Source organism: Panthera leo, chromosome B4 (genome assembly GCF_018350215.1).
Source record: "Panthera leo isolate Ple1 chromosome B4, P.leo_Ple1_pat1.1, whole genome shotgun sequence".
In the NCBI taxonomy this organism is placed as follows: Eukaryota; Metazoa; Chordata; class Mammalia; order Carnivora; family Felidae; genus Panthera; species Panthera leo.
In genome coordinates, this window is record NC_056685.1 from 51837524 (window position 1) to 51856308 (window position 18785).

At 39.6% G+C, this 18785-nt stretch overlaps 1 protein-coding gene across 5 annotated transcripts in view; it reads left to right on the forward strand.

The window, feature by feature from the left end:
• Nucleotides 1-285: 285 nt before the first annotated feature.
• Nucleotides 286-18785, forward strand: part of PLEKHA5 (pleckstrin homology domain containing A5) — a 240809-nt gene continuing 222309 nt past the window's right edge. For all 5 annotated transcript variants that reach the window (XR_006204714.1, XR_006204715.1, XM_042945933.1 and 2 more), the window contains exons 1-3: nt 286-412; nt 552-631; nt 2984-3041. Coding sequence is in view for 3 of the 5 variants with exons in the window: in XM_042945933.1 (XP_042801867.1) it covers nt 321-412; nt 552-631; nt 2984-3041 (230 nt within the window). In the remaining 2 variants the exon portion in view is untranslated. The remainder of the gene's footprint in view (nt 413-551; nt 632-2983; nt 3042-18785) is intronic.

The window sequence follows — 18785 nt, forward strand, 5'->3', positions numbered from 1 at the left end:
CGCTCGGGCGGGGAGCGCGGGAGGGGCGCGAGGGAGGGGTCTGGCTACGGGGCGCGGCGCCACTCGCCCATCCCCCGAGCGCGCGGCGGGGCGGCCGACCGGCGGCCGCGGAGGATGCGGAGGGGCGGCGACGCGGGCCCGACCCAGCCGGGGCGGCGGGGCGGGCGCCGCCCGAGGGGGTAGGGCGCGCGCGGGGGCGCGCCGGGCCGTGGAGGCGCGCTCCGGCCGCGCTCGCTCCGCGCTCCCTTCGCTCGCTCCCTCCTCCCTCGGCAGCCGCGGCGGCAGCAGGAGAAGGCGGCGGCGGCGGCTGGGGATCAGACATGGCGGCGGATCTGAACCTGGAGTGGATCTGCTCCCTGCCCCGGTCCTGGACTTACGGGATCACCAGGGGCGGCCGAGTCTTCTTCATCAAGTAAAGAGCAGGGGACGGCGCGGGGCCCCGGAGGGTGCGGGAGGGGAAGAGGGAGCCGGGTCTGTGCCGCTTCAGCCCTCTCGGCTCCTCCGGCGCCCCCACTCACGCTCCGTCTCTGCCCCTTCTCTCATCCCTGCAGCGAGGAGGCGAAGAGCACCACCTGGCTGCACCCCGTCACCGGCGAGGCCGTGGTCACCGGACACCGGCGGCAGAGCACAGGTAACGCTGAGCCCGGCCGGGCCCGAGCGGAGTTGGGCTCCGCCGGGAGGAGGCGGCAGAGCCCCGGCCGCCCGCCTCCCCGCAACCTGCCCCCAGCCGCCGTCCCCCGGGAGGCGGCGAAGTGGGGCGGAGGCCAGCGGGGGTGGCCGCAGGTAGAGGGGCCGACGGGGGCCCCGCCGCGGGAGTTCTTTCGAGTCTCTGGACGCTTCTCTGTCTTTAGCTTTTCATCGCCACTTGGAGACGGCGCCCTCTCTTCCTGGGCCCTCTCCCCCATCCCAACCTGGACCCCTCCCCCTCCGCTCCCCCCCCCCCTGCCCCCCAGGAGGCCGACTCTCCTCTACCAGGAATCTGGGATCCTGAGTTTTTCTTCCCGCAGCCACTCCTAAATCCTTCCACCACCACCCTCGTCCCCTGATCTCAACCCCTTTTAACCTTTAGGAAGTCCTTCCCCACTCCCCTCCATGCAGCCCGGGACCCTGGCACTCGTCCGCCGGGATAATGGGATCCACATCCTCTCCCTGCTCGTCGGACAGCTGCCTCTAGTCGTGCGGCTTCCTCCTCCTCCTAGGTGGGAGTTGTGGGTAGGTGACTGATTGAGGAGGAGGAGAGGAGTTCGGGGGTGCTGCGCTCCTCTGTGTGACAGTGAATGGCTCAGGAAACGCTTGGCGCGTTTCCTCCTGCCACCGGAGCAGCAGCCGGAACCCAAGGAGGCATTTGCAGCTGCAGTTGCTGGCCAGCGAGATTCAAAGTCCCCGGCAGCAGCACAGAGGTTGCACAGACCGCCAGGAGGCGGTGGGCGTGCTAGGGGCTGTACCGCGTGTGGGCATTTGTGCCCTAATTGGAGAGGGTCGGCTTGGATGGGGGTCTCTCTGGTGCCTTTGCTGGCTCGTTTGAATCTAAATATGAATTGAAGTGGAGAATGGTTGATGGTAGCTTCAGTGCTGGTCTGGCTTTCTTTTGTCATTCTTTGTTTACATTCGTGAAACTTGTTTGTCTTTGAAATGTAACATGTGTTCTCTTACTGGCCTCCCTCTGTTTCTGGTAATTGGAAAGGCTTGTGAATTGTTTGGGTCGAAGGTGAGGCCGGCTTCAGCAGTCCTTTAGAGCTGCTCTCTGGGATACTTTCTCTCCAACTATGAGATTCTGGGAGTCTCTTAGAGTTGCCAGGATATTGAACAAGCCTGCCTTTTCTATTAAATTCTGGAGTTGAGTTAAGTGACTAATACCCAAATTTGCAAAAAGGTGGAGGAGGAAAGGGAAAGCTGGTGTAGCAAGCATGATGAGGTTACATTTTTAAGGCATTTCTGACTAATACACGGTCATATTTCTTAACTCCCCGCTGCAGTCTTTGACTTCAGTATACTTTTCAGTGTTTTGCATGCATAATATCAACTCTGATGGCCTCTTTTGCCATATGGATAATAAATTTATTTCACAAAAGACAGTACGGTATAATTATTTAGCCTAATCATCTTGTGGAATTATTTCATGCTTATTTTGGTTATGTGTAATATGAATTTGTATCCTAATTACCTCCACAGATTTGATAACATTGACACTACAGAAAAATTTTATTTTATATGATTTCACATTAATTTCTAAGACGGATCATGATTTCTTTTCTGGTTTGGTTTACTTTGTGTGGTTTTGTACACACATCATTGGTTTTTATTTCAGAGAGATTATGGTTAAATCCAAGCCACTTGTCATTTGTAATGTGTAGCAAATAAAATTACCATCATTCACCTGAATTGTTCCCAGGTTTATTACTTGAAACTTCACATCTCTTAAAGTCAAATCTGTAGAAACACATGTATTAAGTATGTGATATCAGAGTTCTTTTCCCCTAATTAAGTACTTAGGAAGTTTTTTCTCATCAGTGACACTTTCTGGATGGATTCATTTATGTAGCTGAAAGGTACTGTTTTAAATAGACACAGTGAGAAGAAGCAGGTGTTGCCTTTTATGCAGTGTTGGTTTTTTTTTTTTTTTTTTTTTTTTTTTTCGTTTTTGGCCAACCATCATGGGTATTTTACCTAGGATTAGAAGGCTTTCCTTGCTTTTTTTGGATGCCAAAGAGTAGTTCCTTTTCACTTTGATCATTAAAGTGTATAATCACGTAAGATAATCTCTAATATTGTTCATACTTTTCTGGTGGCTTTAAATTTGAATTACCATTTTGCCAAAAACGATACTGTGTTGACTACGAGTTTTGTTACCAGTACAGCATTTTTTTTTAAGAATCCTAAGAAATGAAAATACCTGATCATGAAAATCAATAATTAAAATAGATTGAAACTTATTTTGCTATCCCACTGAAGTAATACTAACTGTGAAATGTATGTTTTTTAGATTTGCCTACTGGCTGGGAAGAAGCATATACTTTTGAAGGTGCAAGATACTATATAAAGTGAGTTTTTTCATTGTGATTTTTTTTTTTCCCTCAGTAATTTAAATGTTGTAATTAATCTTCAATTGAATAGTTATATCTCTAGATATGATCATGATTTTTAAGGTCTATCATATAATATTGGCTTTATCCTTTATAGTGTTGTAATTTTGAGAGAAAAGGCAACACTCCTAGTTTTCTATGTTACTTGCCTAGACATTTCATTCATTTGGAAATCAGATCATTTATGGCCACAAGTACATTTTTGGTGCTCCTGCATATATTCCTGGGTGATAGAGCATTATAGTATTTTGTCTTTAGCATGTCACCACCCCCCCCTTTTTTTTTCTTTTGAAGTGAATTCTGTTCATGTGTATTTTGACCAGAGTTGTTAATAAGAAGCAAAAGTGACTTGAGGTTAGGTCACAGTTGGATGAACAATGACAGAGCTGAAAGTAAAAACAAATAAATACTGATTATTTCACAAATATCTGTTGGAGCATTGTAATTTGCCTCAGTTTATTTAAATATATCAGGGTTTTTAAAATACAGATAATTTATGTTTGTTTGTGATTCAGTACAAGGTTCTCTCTAGAGCTTACAAAGGAGGGATAACCAGTCAGTCCTAACTTTTAATTCTATAGAACATTAAGCTAATTTCTATTTAGTGTTCTCTTGGTAGTACTTGGGGACAAATACAATGCTTGAGGTCAACAGTATGTAGGAAAGTTTTTTACTCCCCAAGGGGAAAATAAAGGTGGTTTTATCTTCATTTTAAATCAGATAAACTGTTTACTTAAGAGCTTGTTTTTGTTGTTTTAGAATTTTTTGTTTAATTTTAAGGAACTGAGGCTGAAAAGAGAATGCTTAAAACACAAGAATTGGTTGAGATGTCAATAGTTTATTAATCATAATGGATACCTAGCTGAAGTCACCTTTATTTCATTGGGCCCAGTAAGGTATTTTACTAAGTGATATTTAAAAAAAAATTTTTTTAATGTTTATTTTTATTTATTTTTGAGAGAGAGAGGGCATGAGTGAGGGAGGGGCAGGGAGATAGGGAGACACAGAAACTGAAGCAGGCTCCAGGCTCCAGGCTCCAGGCTCCGTGCTGTCAGTACAGAGCCCAACACAGGGCTCAGGGCTTGAACTCGCAAACCTTGAGATCATGACCTGAGCCAAAATCAGACACTTAACCAACTGAGCCACTAAGGTGCCCCTACTAAGTGATATTTTTAAGATCACGCCATACTTGTGTTAAATTATAATTAATTTGTATGGTTTTAAAATTTTTCAGAATGATATTTATGTAAAATGTCAAGGGATATTTATAGGTATTAGGAATGCTTGCATTTGAATATAGAAATAGAGAAAGCAGAAGTAAGCTATAGGAATGGACGATTTCATGATGTGGTTCTTCTCTGGATGTCTTTTATCACATCTTTTATTCGGAGATTGTGCTATACATAATTCTGTGATCTAAAAAATAAAGGCATAAGTGCAGAGTCACCAAGTATTTTTTTAGTGACTGTATTCATCCTGAATTAAAGTGAGTTTGTATTGCCATGAAAAGGATGCTTCTTTTTTTGGATGTAGTATTGATATTTCTGAAGGAAGGTTTTTTTGATGGAGTTCATTTATTTTTAGCCAAAATATTTTTACTGTACATTAAGTCTAGCTGATCTAACAAGAATAGGGGTAACAGTGTAATTCTCATATTTTAATTTCTGTGAATAGGTACATTCTTAGATGAACGTTTATTCAACAGTACAAAATGTTATTCTGTGTGGGCTGAATATGTTTTAATCCAGAACTGAGCTGTTAGAAAGACTGAATTTTTTTTTTTTTTGTTCTAGCCATTTTGATTACATTTTCTTTTATGTTGACTTAAACAAATTAGAATCTTACTTGAATGTCATGCCCAAGTAAGTTTCTCAGGAAAATGAGGACAATATTAAGAAAGCTGTAATAATTTTAGTTTAGTTCTGAAGACATTTTAAACTAGTGGGTTTTAATCATGTGGTGTTAATAGACAACCAATAATTGTATCAGAAAGTAGTAATAAATTTATACTGTGAAAGTAATTTGTTCTAAAGTTGAGCATGCTATATAAATATATCAGTCATTAAATTTCTTTGAAATAAAATGATCATTGACAAATACATGATTTGCTGAATGTTTGGTGCTACTATTCCTTTCTAGATGTATCAGACTAATTTAAGATAGTTAAATTGCTAATGTAGGCCGTAATTTCCTAGAAACTTTTTGCTTACTTATCTTGTTATGAGCAATTAGGAATACTTTATCGTTTTCACATGATGGGACATTACTTTTATCATAAATTTTGCGGTTCACCAAGTGCTTTCACATATATTGTCATGTCTGAATCTCATTTTAATCCTGGAAGTAGTCAGAAGAATTACTGTTTCCATTGTCACACCACATAATAAAACAACAGAAACATGCCTTTGGAACTTATAGTCTGCAGAGACAGCAAGATGAGAAACAGCAGGAATGTGAACTATATTTAGAATGTTCAGAGAAGAAAGGGTAGGACTCTGAAGTAGCAAACTGATTAATGTTGGTGGATATATTTCTCATTGTTGGTTCTTTCTTCGATGAAGAAAGGAGGTTATTGATCAAATTATAAGAAAGGAAGTGATACAGTGAACAGGGTAGTTTTTGTTCTCGTGGGAAGAGGGAAGATAGGTCAATTAAAGACACGTTGACCCTCTTGCTATTCCTAAGCAAGTGTTCCTGGGAGACTCCCTTAGCAAGAAGAAAGACCTAAAGTACTTGACTTATTTCTACTTTTGTTCCCAAGTAAGGTACATGTGACTCTCAGGTCATTTCTCTTCTGAACAAATGTTAGTGGTTGTTCAAAATGGCACATTGCCAAGAATAATTTATTTTTGAATAATACTTTGGTAGTGACCATTGCATCTCTAGGGGTGGTAAAAGGGGAAAGAGGACTGCAGTGGGGGTAAGTTGTAAGAGCTAGGCTGTGTCTGGACCTTCTTCAAGACTGTGGAGTTCAGTCTTCATGCCTTTAAGTTAGGCGGGCTGGAAATGGCAACCTCTAAATTCCATCCAGTTTTTAAAAATTCTTTGGATTTTATAATGTTTTGGGAATTTGCAGAAGTCTACAAAATGATGAACTCAGAGGGTCAAGAAGAGATGATGTGGGAAATATGGAAAGCTACTTAGCTTTCCTATCATGCCAACTATTTTAGTTTCTTCCTTAAACTTTGTGTAGATTAACTGCAGATGAGTGTGAAGTGTGTAGTGCCAGACTGGTGTGTGCTTTCTTTCTGTTGCTGCTGCGTTTTGTGCTTTGTATACATATCTTCCCTGGAGAGCTGCATGGAAACAGTTAATGGTGCTAATGTCAACAAAGGACCTGATCAGCGTTAAGAGTTGTATAGATTTGAATTGGGTCATCAGTTTACTTTGTACAATTTTTGAAATTGGTTCTTTAATAAAAGCTTACAGTTAGATAAAAGAATATATAATATAGAGAATGTATTTTACTTTAAATCCATTTGGTCAAAAAAATGTTAATGCTTGAAAATTATCCTAAAGTTGGATAATTTTTTTCTGAGAAAAGTGTTTTTTCTGTATACTTTAAGCTAGCCAGCTTCAAAATTATCACGTTTATGTATAATAAATACATATATACAGTGTTTGAATTTGGTTATTGAGTTTCCGTATTGCTTGTTAACACTTAATTTATTTGTCTTTAGGAAGAATGCAGAAAATTATCAGTGCATTTTATAATTTATGAAGTGTAATTCTAGATATCCAAATAACTTAGTTTATGAAGTACAGAAGACAGTCTTATGTATTTGAAAGTTTTAAAGCTTTCTGCTACTCCTTGAAAATACTGCTTAATGACTCTGTAATGACAGGTCATGGTAGCTTAAAATGGATGTGTCATTGACTATTCCTTTGTGCTTCAAAGCTTTAAGATGGTTAACATTAGGTGCCAAATAAATCTTAAAACAATGCTCTCTGAATAGTGAGAAACTTTGTTCTGATTATTTAAAGGTCATTGTCTTATGTGGTAGAATTAGGAATCATAAAAAGTCTTTGCAGGGTAATAAAGTAGTATGTAAATTTTGTGAGGTTATATTTTCATATTGCTTTTTTTCTTGACTTAAAATTTTAAGTTCTGAAAATTGAACTTTTTCTTAGATATGCAAATATCTAAGTGTTTGATTTTTCACTAATGAAGTTTCATTTCAGTATCTTCAATGACTGGATCTAATGTGTGCTTAGAATTTCAAACTAACCTGCAGTGAAGAGAATTCTAGTTTGACATAGCCACTTAAGGTTGTGAGTGAGGGGGAAAAAAATCGTGTTTCTTCATAGATTATCACAGTTCGAACTATAAGCAAAGGTAGGGAACGTAACATAACTGCCACCAAGAATCTTAGAATATATTACTATATATTTGATATTTAAAATTGTTGGGTACATTAATACCATAATATTATAATTGGATCTAGCAATATAATGCTTCAGAACAGTTTATGGGCATTATATTTTTTATATTCATAACAGAGTTTTGGACTATAATATGTGATTCTTACACGTGTGAGGCAGTTTACGCTAATCCATTAGGTACAGTACAGCTATCAACTATGGTTTAAACCTTCAAGGAGTCTGTAATATTGGAAAGAACAGGCAGTGGGTTGAAAGAGGGAGATGGTGGGGACAACATGGACTTATTTAAGTGTTAGGTCCTTCAGTGTACCATTAGATGAATTTAATCTCCACAATGGCCTTTTACTGTTCTCTTTCCTTTTTTTTTTTTTTCAGATGAAACTGAAGCTTAAAGAGGTTAAGGGCCTATTGTAGGTCACATAGCCTCACTAGTCACTAGCATTCAAATTAAGATCTCTGGGCTAAAGCCCCTCTACACCTAAAAATACTGGACAGTAAATAAACAGCCCTATAATATGTATTTCTCCATAAGTGGGTTGCTTGGGGCTAGAGGTGTCATTTCATGGAAACAAATACAGTAGTTAGGTTAGTAGGCCAACCTACAAATAAAAGCTTGTTCAACCCCCTAAAAACCTGTGACTAGTATTATAATAACAGGGTCTTGCAATTTGGTCATTCATTCACCTTCACTCAGGAGCACTTAGTAAATGCTGGGCACTGTTCCAGCTGTTCTGTAATACAGTGGGGAGACCCTGCCTTCCTGGAGCCTATACTCTAGTAGTAGAAACAAGACATTAAAACAAAAAATGGAATAAACATGTAGTTTAGAAATAATATCTTCTGGGACACCTGGGGCTCAGTTGGTTGAACTTCTGACTCCCTTTTGGCTCAGGTCATGATCTCACAGTCAAGGGATCAAGCCCTGCATCGGGCTCTATGCTGACAGCACAAAGCCTGCTTGGGCTTCTCTGTCTGTCTGTCTGTCTCTCTCTCTCTCTCTCTCTCTCTCTCTCTCTGGCCCCGCCCACTTGTGCATGAGTGCTCTCTCAAAATAAACATTTTTTAAAAATTAAAATAGCATTGGGGCACCTGGGTGGCTCAGTCGGTTGAGCGTCTGACTTTGGTTCAGGTCATGATCTCGCGGTCTGTGAGTTAGAGCCCTGCGAAAGGCTCTGTGCTAACAGCTTGGAGCCTGGAGCCTGCTTCAGATTCTGTGTCTCCCTCTCTCTCTGCCCCTAACCCACTCACATTCTATCTCTGTCTCTCTCAAAAATAAACATTAAAAGAAAATTAAAAATTAAAATAGTATCATCTTAAAGGAAAAGTAGAGTGTTTTGTGACAGTTTAGGAAAGTTTCAATGATGAAGTACATTTAGAGTTTCAAGATTGGGACATCAGACTTCCGGTCTTAGTGAATTTTACCATGGAATCCCGTTCTCCTTTTTAGCCCCAGGACCACTGCCAGGACCAGGCCTGCTCAGTGTGTCTTTATAGTTTCTGTAGGTAGCTTAATGCCTGGCATCCAGTCAGTCTCTAAACGTGGTACTGATGGTGATGATGTTGGCCTCCAGTGTTTGAAGGAGTTAACCGGGACCGAATAACAGGCATCCGCATAACTCAGGTAGTTGCATTTTGAGAACCCTTTTTGGATTTCTCAAATGTTTTTTCCCTTAATGTGGGTAGATTTGTTTTGTTTCTTTGTTTGTTTTTATGCCTGGCGTATCTTTAGGAAGGAGAAAGAAATGAAGAGCAGAAAAATATAAAGTTAGTTAGAAGAGTGAGAATTGGAGGCCCTGGAGACTGGCCAGATGTATACATCCCTGTATAGCCACCTTTATCTGTCCGTGGTAGATAAGGTGTTTCTTAGCATTTGTTGATAAATGCACCTCTCCTGTGACTTTTTAATTTTTCTGTAATAGATTATGTATAAATTGGGGTGAAATATTAAAAGTTACATGTAGATGTGAGGGTATGGATGGAATTCAGATAGGTTGATATAAATGACTGGTAGGGTAAATTCATGGGTGTGGGAACCATGTATAATGTGTGTGATGTCTAGTGATAACTACCATGCTGGTAAGTGATGTTAATTAGCATAGAAAATGCTGCCATACTGTTTGGAGCTATATTGTGTCTGGTCTTCGAATGGCAGGCTGAGATTTTTATTTTCTAGCTTGCCATGGCAGATAATTTTTGGTATAGCATTAATAGTGCAAAGTGAAGGTTTTAAGGGAAATTTAATATAGGCAGATGGATTAGAAAGGGGCAAACCTGGAATCAAGGAGAGCAAGTTCTGGATCTGTTGCTATAATAATCTGTGAGTAAGTTGCTTGAACCAAGTTAGTAGTAGCAGGAATGGAAAGGAAGAAGGCCATTGATCAAAGATATTAAAGAGGAGTTGACAGGCTCTATGACTCGTGCTGAGCTAGGAGGTTGACAGAGAAAGAGGTCATAAGCTACTCAAAGTCTTTGTGTCTGAGTGACTACAAGAATGATTGGTACCCTGACTGGAATAAGGGAGTAGGTGGCGGGGAGGGGGGTGGGGGGAAGCTCTAGGTGGAAGTGTTAATCATGGTTTAGTCTTTGAGCTGTTTGAGAGGACATAGCATTTTAGGTGGCAAAAATCGGCCTTTCCAAAGCACTCCCAACATTATCTTCTATTTCTCCTTCACAAACAAGAAACACAACCCTTTCTCCCCAAAACATCCTATTCCAGCTACCTAGTAGACTGTACATGCATATACATCCAAGCCAGAAATGTCATAGTCACCCATCCAGTTATTCATTCAACAAATACTTATGGGTATTTACTGTGTGCCAAGTGCTGTAGGCTTTGTGAAGGACACACATGGACCTTGCTTGTAAGGAGCATACAGGTATTTTGTGGGAGAGGCCATAATAAAATAATCACAAATATGTACTTGTAGATGGTGATACATTCTGTGAAGTGTACATCATGCTTTGAGCAGATATATGGAGCGGACTTGGCCCAGTATGAGGGTTACTGGAAGAGGACTTTCTAACAAATCAGAGAAATAAGCCTGCCTCTGAAAGTTCAGCAGTGAAATTCCCAGAGTGGATCAGAACAGAGCAGCACAAAATCATCTGAAAAATGAAAAATAAATAGCATCTTGGGCTTGAGACTGGACCATAACCTGAGTGAAAGTTTTGCCCTGTCTGAAGACTTGGGGTGGATTGGTGTGGTATAGAAATTGAGTAAAAGGAGAAAAACTACGGAAGGGCAAGTCTTCAGCAACTGGTTTTGATTATTATTTTAGTCCCAATGACAGGGTCTTCCAATCACTTGTTCACAGATACATTCTTTCTTGCGATTCTCTTCAACACATTTTGAACTCCTAAATGTGCCTTAGTGATTAAGATCTATCACTAAACAAAATAGACCAGAACACTATCTTTCTGGGGAGCAGGGTGGGGGGCGGGGTGCAGAATGTCAGACAAAGTAAGCATTAGTAAATAAATTTTAGAGTGTGTGATAATATGCAAATGCTGTAAGACAAAAATAGGGCAAGGTTTGGTCATCAGGAGAGCAATGATGAGGAATGAATGTGGGAAGAAAGCTGAAATCAGAGAGGTGACGGGTTAGACTGGGGCCTCATTGGTTGGTGTAATTGGCTGTTACTTAGGAAAATAGGAAACCACTGCAGGCTGAGTAGAGGAGGCACATGATCTGGCATTACCCTTTGAAAGGGTCACTTTGCTGTGTTTATCAGGAGATTTGGGAGAGCTAACAGAGCCCTTCCAGAGGAAGTTCTCTTCCACGTGAGATTTTTCTCCTTATATTTTTCCTTCTTAGCATTTAACGAGATTATGCTTAAATATTGAATTGCATAATTACTGTTTCTTTTAAGCTGCTTGATGATCAGTTACTGTTAATTTAATAGCAGCTTTTTGCGGGGGGGGGGGGGGGAAGGGAGCACCATGGCCATATTAAATAAACCTCTCCATCCTTATTTCAGAGACAGTATATTTAAAAAGTACATGTTAGAATCAAGGCAACGCTTGTTTAATGCCTACTTGCTCACACTGTGTATGTATGGTAGGTAAGATTCATGAAAAGCAGTCTTGTTCATTGCTGTATTTTTAGTCCCTCAGCCTAAGCTTTTCTCATAGTAGGTCTTAAATATTTGTTGATTGAATGAGTTTTGATGACAGCCAACTTAATTCCATGCTTATTCAGAAACCTTAAAATTTGCCTCCTTGTGAAATTTACATACTCTCTTCATGTGACATTTATCTATCCTATATGAATTAGTAAATCATCCGTTTGTCAAGTTTGCTGTATGTGATTCTTTGTGAGACAGAAAGGATCTGCCTAGAGGCCTGATTGTAGGACCTGATCCATGACTATGCCAAGATAATGCAGGGACCTGAGAGGCCTCTTGGGAGACAGCTGAAATCCAGACCTTACCAACTGCCATGACATTTCCATTTAGAAACTTTCACATCAGGCTGCTGTGGCTTTTAGAACACAAGGGAGACTTTGAAGTCCATACTGTTGTGAAAGCATGGGTAAAGTGAATGTAGACCAGTCTTTAATATACTGAAATCAGTGGGTCCTATAGAAACCTGAGAGAACTAGAAAGTAGTGCTCATGAGGTACAGATGATAGAAGTTTTAGAACCAGTTGGGGAACTGTGTGGCCATTTGGGAGTAGCCTCTGAGCTATTTGGGAATTATTCTCTGAAGTGGCCAGCAACTTCAGAAGCACTTAACTCTTTGAAGTCATAATAATCTTTATGTTTTCCACATCCGGCACATAATAGGCAATTAGATGTTTGAAATGAAGACCTATTACAGATTGTAAGAAAAGAAAGTTTTTACCCAAATCTGAACATCCCAGGGCATTTTTCTGTTTTCCACTTATCATCCAGTCAGGATTCTTACTGTGGCAAATATCAGTGACCCTAAGCTAAGTGTTATATGCAAAAACAGAACTGGTTTTCCACATTAATTCCAGGAGGGATACAAAGGAATTCTTCAAGGCTCTTACCTTTTTTCACTTTAGACAGCTTCTTTCCAGCCCCAAGTAATACCATTTTAGTTTTTAAGTCCAAAAGGTAAGTTTTCTTTTCCATACTCAAAAAAAATCTTAGACAGGACTTTGACCACCTTGAATCACAGCAAGGACTGACCCTCTGGTACTCAGCAATTTTCTGTCCTTGGCTGCAGCCAAAATTACTATCGGCAAACCTTCCAGAAACCATGTGATTGGAAAGGTCCAGTTCACCATAGGAAGCAAGGGTGTGAAAGACTACAAGATCAGAGGTCTGCTGCTCCTCCCTTATAATATAGTACAGTGTGCTTAAGGCCAGGAAGATGGTGAACCTGAACATCTGCAGAATTTCAAGAAGTGATAGTATCACCGATCTTCAAGGAAGCTTTGTATAGTACCTTGCAGAGTGACCAGCCCTAGATCTGGGACAGTGGAGCAGAAGGGTTGAATTCTGGAGAAGAAACTATGAAATCAATCTTAAACTGGCTGTTGTGAGCAAAGGAGATGGAAGAAATCAACTTTGATTTAGTACAAGTAGCAGTAGACCCCCAGCGTGATCAAAACTCTACCCTGCTGTGGTAGGCCAGTGATTCCATCTGGTTCTTCTGAAGTTACTGGCCACTGCTGAGACTCATTGCCAAATAGTACCAGTGCTTGAGTAATGCTACCAAAACTTGCTTGCTACATATCTCCTATTTCTTCTAATTTCCAAAAGAGTTAGATTCTTTACACATTTTTCCTCTGAGATGAAAAATAGTTCTAGTCTTCACACTGAGTTCACTCCAACAGCTTTTGCTAAACTTGGTTGAAGGTGCATATAATACCCATTTTATTAAATATTTATTTATAAAGCTGTTCAAACTAAAATTTAAAACACAGTGAAGTAGAACAGTATAGCAGAGTCTTGAAATGAACTCCTTGCCCAGCTTCATAGTACAAAACGATGATAGAGGGAAAGTAACATGTTAAATTTAGTCAGTTTTTTTTCCCTCTGTTGAAAATGAATCTTCTATGCTACACTTATTTTTTTTTTTTTTAATTTTTTAATGTTTATATTTGAAAGAGAGTGCGTGAGTGGGAGAGGGGCAGAGAGAGACTAAGAATCTGAAGCGGGTGCCAGGCTCTTAGCTGTCAGCCCAGAGCGCAGTGCGGGGCCCCGAACCCATGACCCGTGAAATAATGACCTGAGCCGAAGTCAGATGCTCAGCCGACTGAGCTGAGCACTCAGGCGCTCCTGTATTACATTTATTTTGAAAAATTTGTTCAATCCCAGAAATATAGATGCATTGTAATAATGATGCCATTTAAAATAATTCACTAGGAGTGCCTGAGTGGCTCAGTCGGTTGGGCACCCAACTCTGATTTCGGCTCAGGTCATGATCTCACGGTCATGAAATGGAACCCCCTGTAGGCCTCTGAGCCTGGTGTGGAGCCTGCTTAGGATTCTCTCTCTCCCTCTCCCCCTCCTTGCTCACATGCATGCACTCTCTCAAAAAATAATGATTCCAAGTCAGGTAAGAATCTATATTTAATGTGTGTACTTTTTTCTCAACCTGTTTTTTTTTCTTAATTTTTAATGTTTATTTTTGAGAGAGAGAGAGAGTGCGCACACGTATGTGTGAGTGCGCACAAGCAGGGGAGGGGCAGAGAGAGGAAGACAGAATCCGAAGCAGGCTCCAGGTTCTGAGCTGTCAACACAGCCTGATGCGAGGCTCACTCCAGAACCGCGAGATCGTGACCTGAGCAGAAGTCGGACGCTTAACCAACTGAGCCGACCAAGTGCCCCTTCCCAACCTTTTATATAATGTTTTTTTTTCCTGATTATAGAAGTAATGTATTTTTTAAATAAAAACATTTGGAAAATACTAAAGAATATGAAGAAAATAAAAAATCAACCAATCCTGTTGTGCCAAGAGAATTTGTTAATGTTTCAGTATATATGCATACACATGTGTTTTTTTAAAGTTTTGGGTCTTATTGCTAATATTGTGTTGAATACTATTTTCATTAGGTTTATTGTGTGTTATACTCATGAGAAGATTTTTAAATAACTCTGATATTCCGTCTTGTGAGCATATAATTGTTTAAATACTTCTCTATTTTTAGATGGCTATGTTTTCTACTTTTTTGTGGTGAGAAAATTCTATGTAACATTCTTATAATGCATGTCTATTTCCTAGACTTGGAATTATTTGGAAAGGATATGACCTTTTTAAAAGCTTCACTACCTTAACATTTTGCCAAATTGCTCTCTAGAAGATTTGTGTACATTTATGTTCTCTCCTGCAGTATCTGAGAGTACTTGAAAGTGCCCCCATTTCTGTAATAAACACTCTTGATTGGACAGGTGAAGTTTAAAGGTAACTGATAGAGAATCTACATGGATTGTTGTTAGTGATGCAGATAGATGGTTTAGAACAGGGATTAGTCTTCCAGTTACCTGTTGCCACATAATCAACTACCTCAAATCTTAGTGACTTAAAACAATAGTGATTTATAGTTTCTTCCCTTTCTTTGGGTTGACTGAGTTCAGCTAGGCCATTCCTCTGTTCTTTGTAGTAAAACTGAGGTTATTCATACAGATACATTCAGCTGGAACTTGGCCATGGCTGGAATATCCAGTGTGTCTTGTCTCATGGCCTCTCATCACTTCGTGCTCTATGTACAGTTTCTTTGTAACAAGGCAGCTGGCTTCTAAGGGGGAACATTCTAAGAGAACAAACTCTAGTGCAGAGCACTTATAAATCCTTTGCTCACATTATACTTGCTTATGTCCCATTGGTCAAAGCAAGTCACAAACTAAGGCCAAAATCAAAAGTGGAGAGGACTACACAAGCCTGTGAATACCAGAGATGGGAAATAAGTTCCAACTCTAATTGCTTAGCAATAGCAGTTTGGAGCACTGTATTCAGAAGAATTTGGAGACCAGCTTCTGTCTGAATCAATAGAAAAGCATATTGTGATGAGCTAGTGATGTTTGTAAGGGTTTAAATGAGGACGTGGGTATACTGGTTGTACTTACCGTACTTTAATGTCTGTGAATGTATACCATAAAGCCACAAACCTAAAAAATGAAAGCAATCCATGAGCTTGTATGTAAGCCCAAATAGTTAAAAAAATATTTGAGTACTTGAGTAAAATGAGTCTTAACCTTTTGTTCGTCCTGGTTTCATGTTGGCAGTTAATACAGTTGGTGTAGAATAAAATATCAATGATAGATAGTCTCACCTATGTATGCATTTGCATGTGTATTTGTGTGGGGAGAGATTTTAAGTGCTGGACTGAGTTGTCAACTTGACCTTTGGATCAACTCATGTGATTTAAACAGTAATTATCGGTGGCAGTATTTCTGAGTAGGCACTATAACACTGCATTCAAAGGAAGACTTAAAGGAAAATATTATTTTATTCCATACTATATATACTGTCTTTTCTCTGCATTCATGTGTGTGTGTGTGTGTGTGTGTGTGTGTGTGTGTAAACAAAATTGAGATTGTACTTAAAAACTGAGATTAAACTATGTAGTTTTTATTTAATATGTCTTTTCATATTAGTAGTTATAAGTCAATTTCAGGAGCTACAAAAATATGCTTTGATTATTTAGGCATACCTCTATTATTGGACATTTAGCTTTAAAAATTTTTTTCCAATTTCTAAAAGTGTGTAGTGAACATACTCCTACATAAACTTTGTGGTCATTTACAAATATTTTTAGAAAATGTTTGTTAGATATAGAATTGCTGGCTTAGGCTATATGTGTATTTCAGCTTTTGGTAAATATAGTAAAATCCTGCTCTCCACCATAAATGGGGTCTAAAAATATTGAAATTATTAAAATGCCTACTTATAAGATTAATGAAAACATTATTTCTCACTAAGACCATGGAGTCACACACACACAAAAAAGTAGAAAGTGATAAAAAGCGATGCATTGTGCAAAAGTGACTGCATAATGAGTCAGAGAGCCCCGGATCACAGTACATTCATTCCTGAATTCGTTTGGGAATTGGAGTTGGGCCACCTATTGGAAACATTTGATAGACACATTCATGGTTTTACTGTTTGTGGTTTACACTTAGTCCAGCTGTCTTCCAAAAAATCTTTTCCATTTTATCCTTGAACCAGGCAGGGTTTGGCGTTATCCTCTTTTGTATTCTTGTCAGCACTTGGTATTCCCAGACTTAAGTTTTGGCTAATGTCTTGGACAAAAATTGTACCTTGTTTGAATTTGCATGTTCTTGGTTTTGGCTATGCTTGGCATCTTTTTTCCCATCTGTTGCCAGTTTGAATGTCTTTGTGAATTGTCTCTTCCATATATTTTCTGTTTTTCTGTTCTGTCAGAGATTTGTATTTTTGATGCCTGAGCCATTTAGCTTAGTAGAGATCTCCAAAGTATTTTTGGTTTTGTAACCCTACAGGTGAAAAGCTTTTGATTATACACCCCCGTTTCATGTGTATTTATAAATTATGTACATGTATTGCTGTCAGTTCATGTGTTACATATTAGTAAAGCTTACTTTTTCTTATTTTATCATGATTTAAAAGTTCATGTATGTATGGATGCTAAATATGGTTTGCCACAACCCAATGGAAAGTCTTGTGTGCATTCACCTAGAAAACCACGAGTTCAGAGCTATGATTTAGGCTCTTTATCAGCCACTTAGATTTGCTAAGAGGAATGCGCTCTCTGTACCACAGTGTACATAATTTGTAAGTCTGTGGGCACTGAGTACTCTAGTAAAGTAGAAAGTAGCCATGGGTCAGACATTGGTTCTGTTACTTCTTTTTTTTTTTTTTTTTTTAATTAAAAAAAATTTTTTTAATGTTTATTTATTTTTGAGAAAGAAAGAGCATGAGTGGGGAAGGGGCAGAGAGAGAGAGAGGGAGGCACAGAATCTGAAACTGGCTCCAGGCTCTGAGCTGTTAGTAGAGAGCCCGACATGGGGCTTGAACTCAGAAACGGCAAGATCATGACCTGAGCTGAAGTCGGTCGCTTAACCGACTAAGCCACCCAGGTGCCCCTTTAATTTTTTTTTTTTTTTTAATGTTTATTTAGTTTTTTTGAGAGACAGAGTCGGGGAGGGGCAGAGAGAGAGGGAGACACATAATCACAAACAGGCTCCAGGCTCTGAGCTGTCAGCACAGAGCCCAATGCGGGGCTCGAACTCACAAACCGGGAGACCATGACCTGAGCTGAAATTGGACGCCCAACCGACTGAGCTACCCAGGCGCCCCTGGTTCTGTTACTTCTATTAACCATATCACTTTGAGAATATGTCTTAGTCCTGTTATGTACCAGTTTCTTTTTGTCTTGCCTATTATATAGGCTTACGATGTTACGAGTTAATTTATATAAACAAACTCTGAAAAACTGTGAAACATGGTGTAGGTATGAAATACCTGAGTATTTATTTATTTTTAAAATTTTAATTCACATGAGTATTTGTTTTGCAAGTTCATAACATTGGGTAAAAAGAATTCATTTCAATGTTATTTATGCTGGAAAACAGCTTAAGAATCAGGGCTACTACTAATAGTGGTTCTGAAACATCGTTTTAAGTCTTTAGCCCATGTAGATTTTAGACCTCTTGAAGGTAGGAACTTCACCAACACTTACTATTATATGTAACAGCAAGTATTAGTGATAGTGTAGTATATTTTCAATAATACACATATTTGGGTTTTTTTAATTTAATTTTCAAAAATGTTTCTTCATTTGTTGAGAGAGAGGGAGAGCGTGAGCAGGGGGAGGGACAGAGAGAGACAGAAAAAAGATCTGAAGTGGGCTTTGCTCTGACGGGCAGAGAGCCCTATGTGGGGCTCGAACTCATCAACCATGAGATCATGACCTGAGCCGAAGTCGGAGGCTTAACCAACTGAGCCACCCAGGTGCCTCTATATTTGGTTTTTAAAATGCTGTTTTCTTAACAGAAACCCATGGGGGAGGGGAAGGAAAAAAAAAATAGAGGTTAGAGTGGGAGAGAGCCAAAGCATAAGAGACTTTAAAAACTGAGAACAAACTGAGGGTTGATGGGGGGTGGGAGGGAGGGAAGGGTAAGTGGTGGGCATTGAAGAGGGCATCTTTTGGGATGAGCACTGGGTGTTGTATGGAAACCAATTTGACGATAAATTTCATATATTAAAATAAATTAATTAATTAAAAATAAATAAAATGCTGTTTTCTACCTAAGAAAGCCTTGTGATTTAGGAATTAGAAATCAGTTTATTTGTGAATTGCCTGGTGGCACTGAGAAAGATTTTCTTTAAAGAGTAAAGTAGCTCTTGTCTAGGGCTGCAGATAAAAAA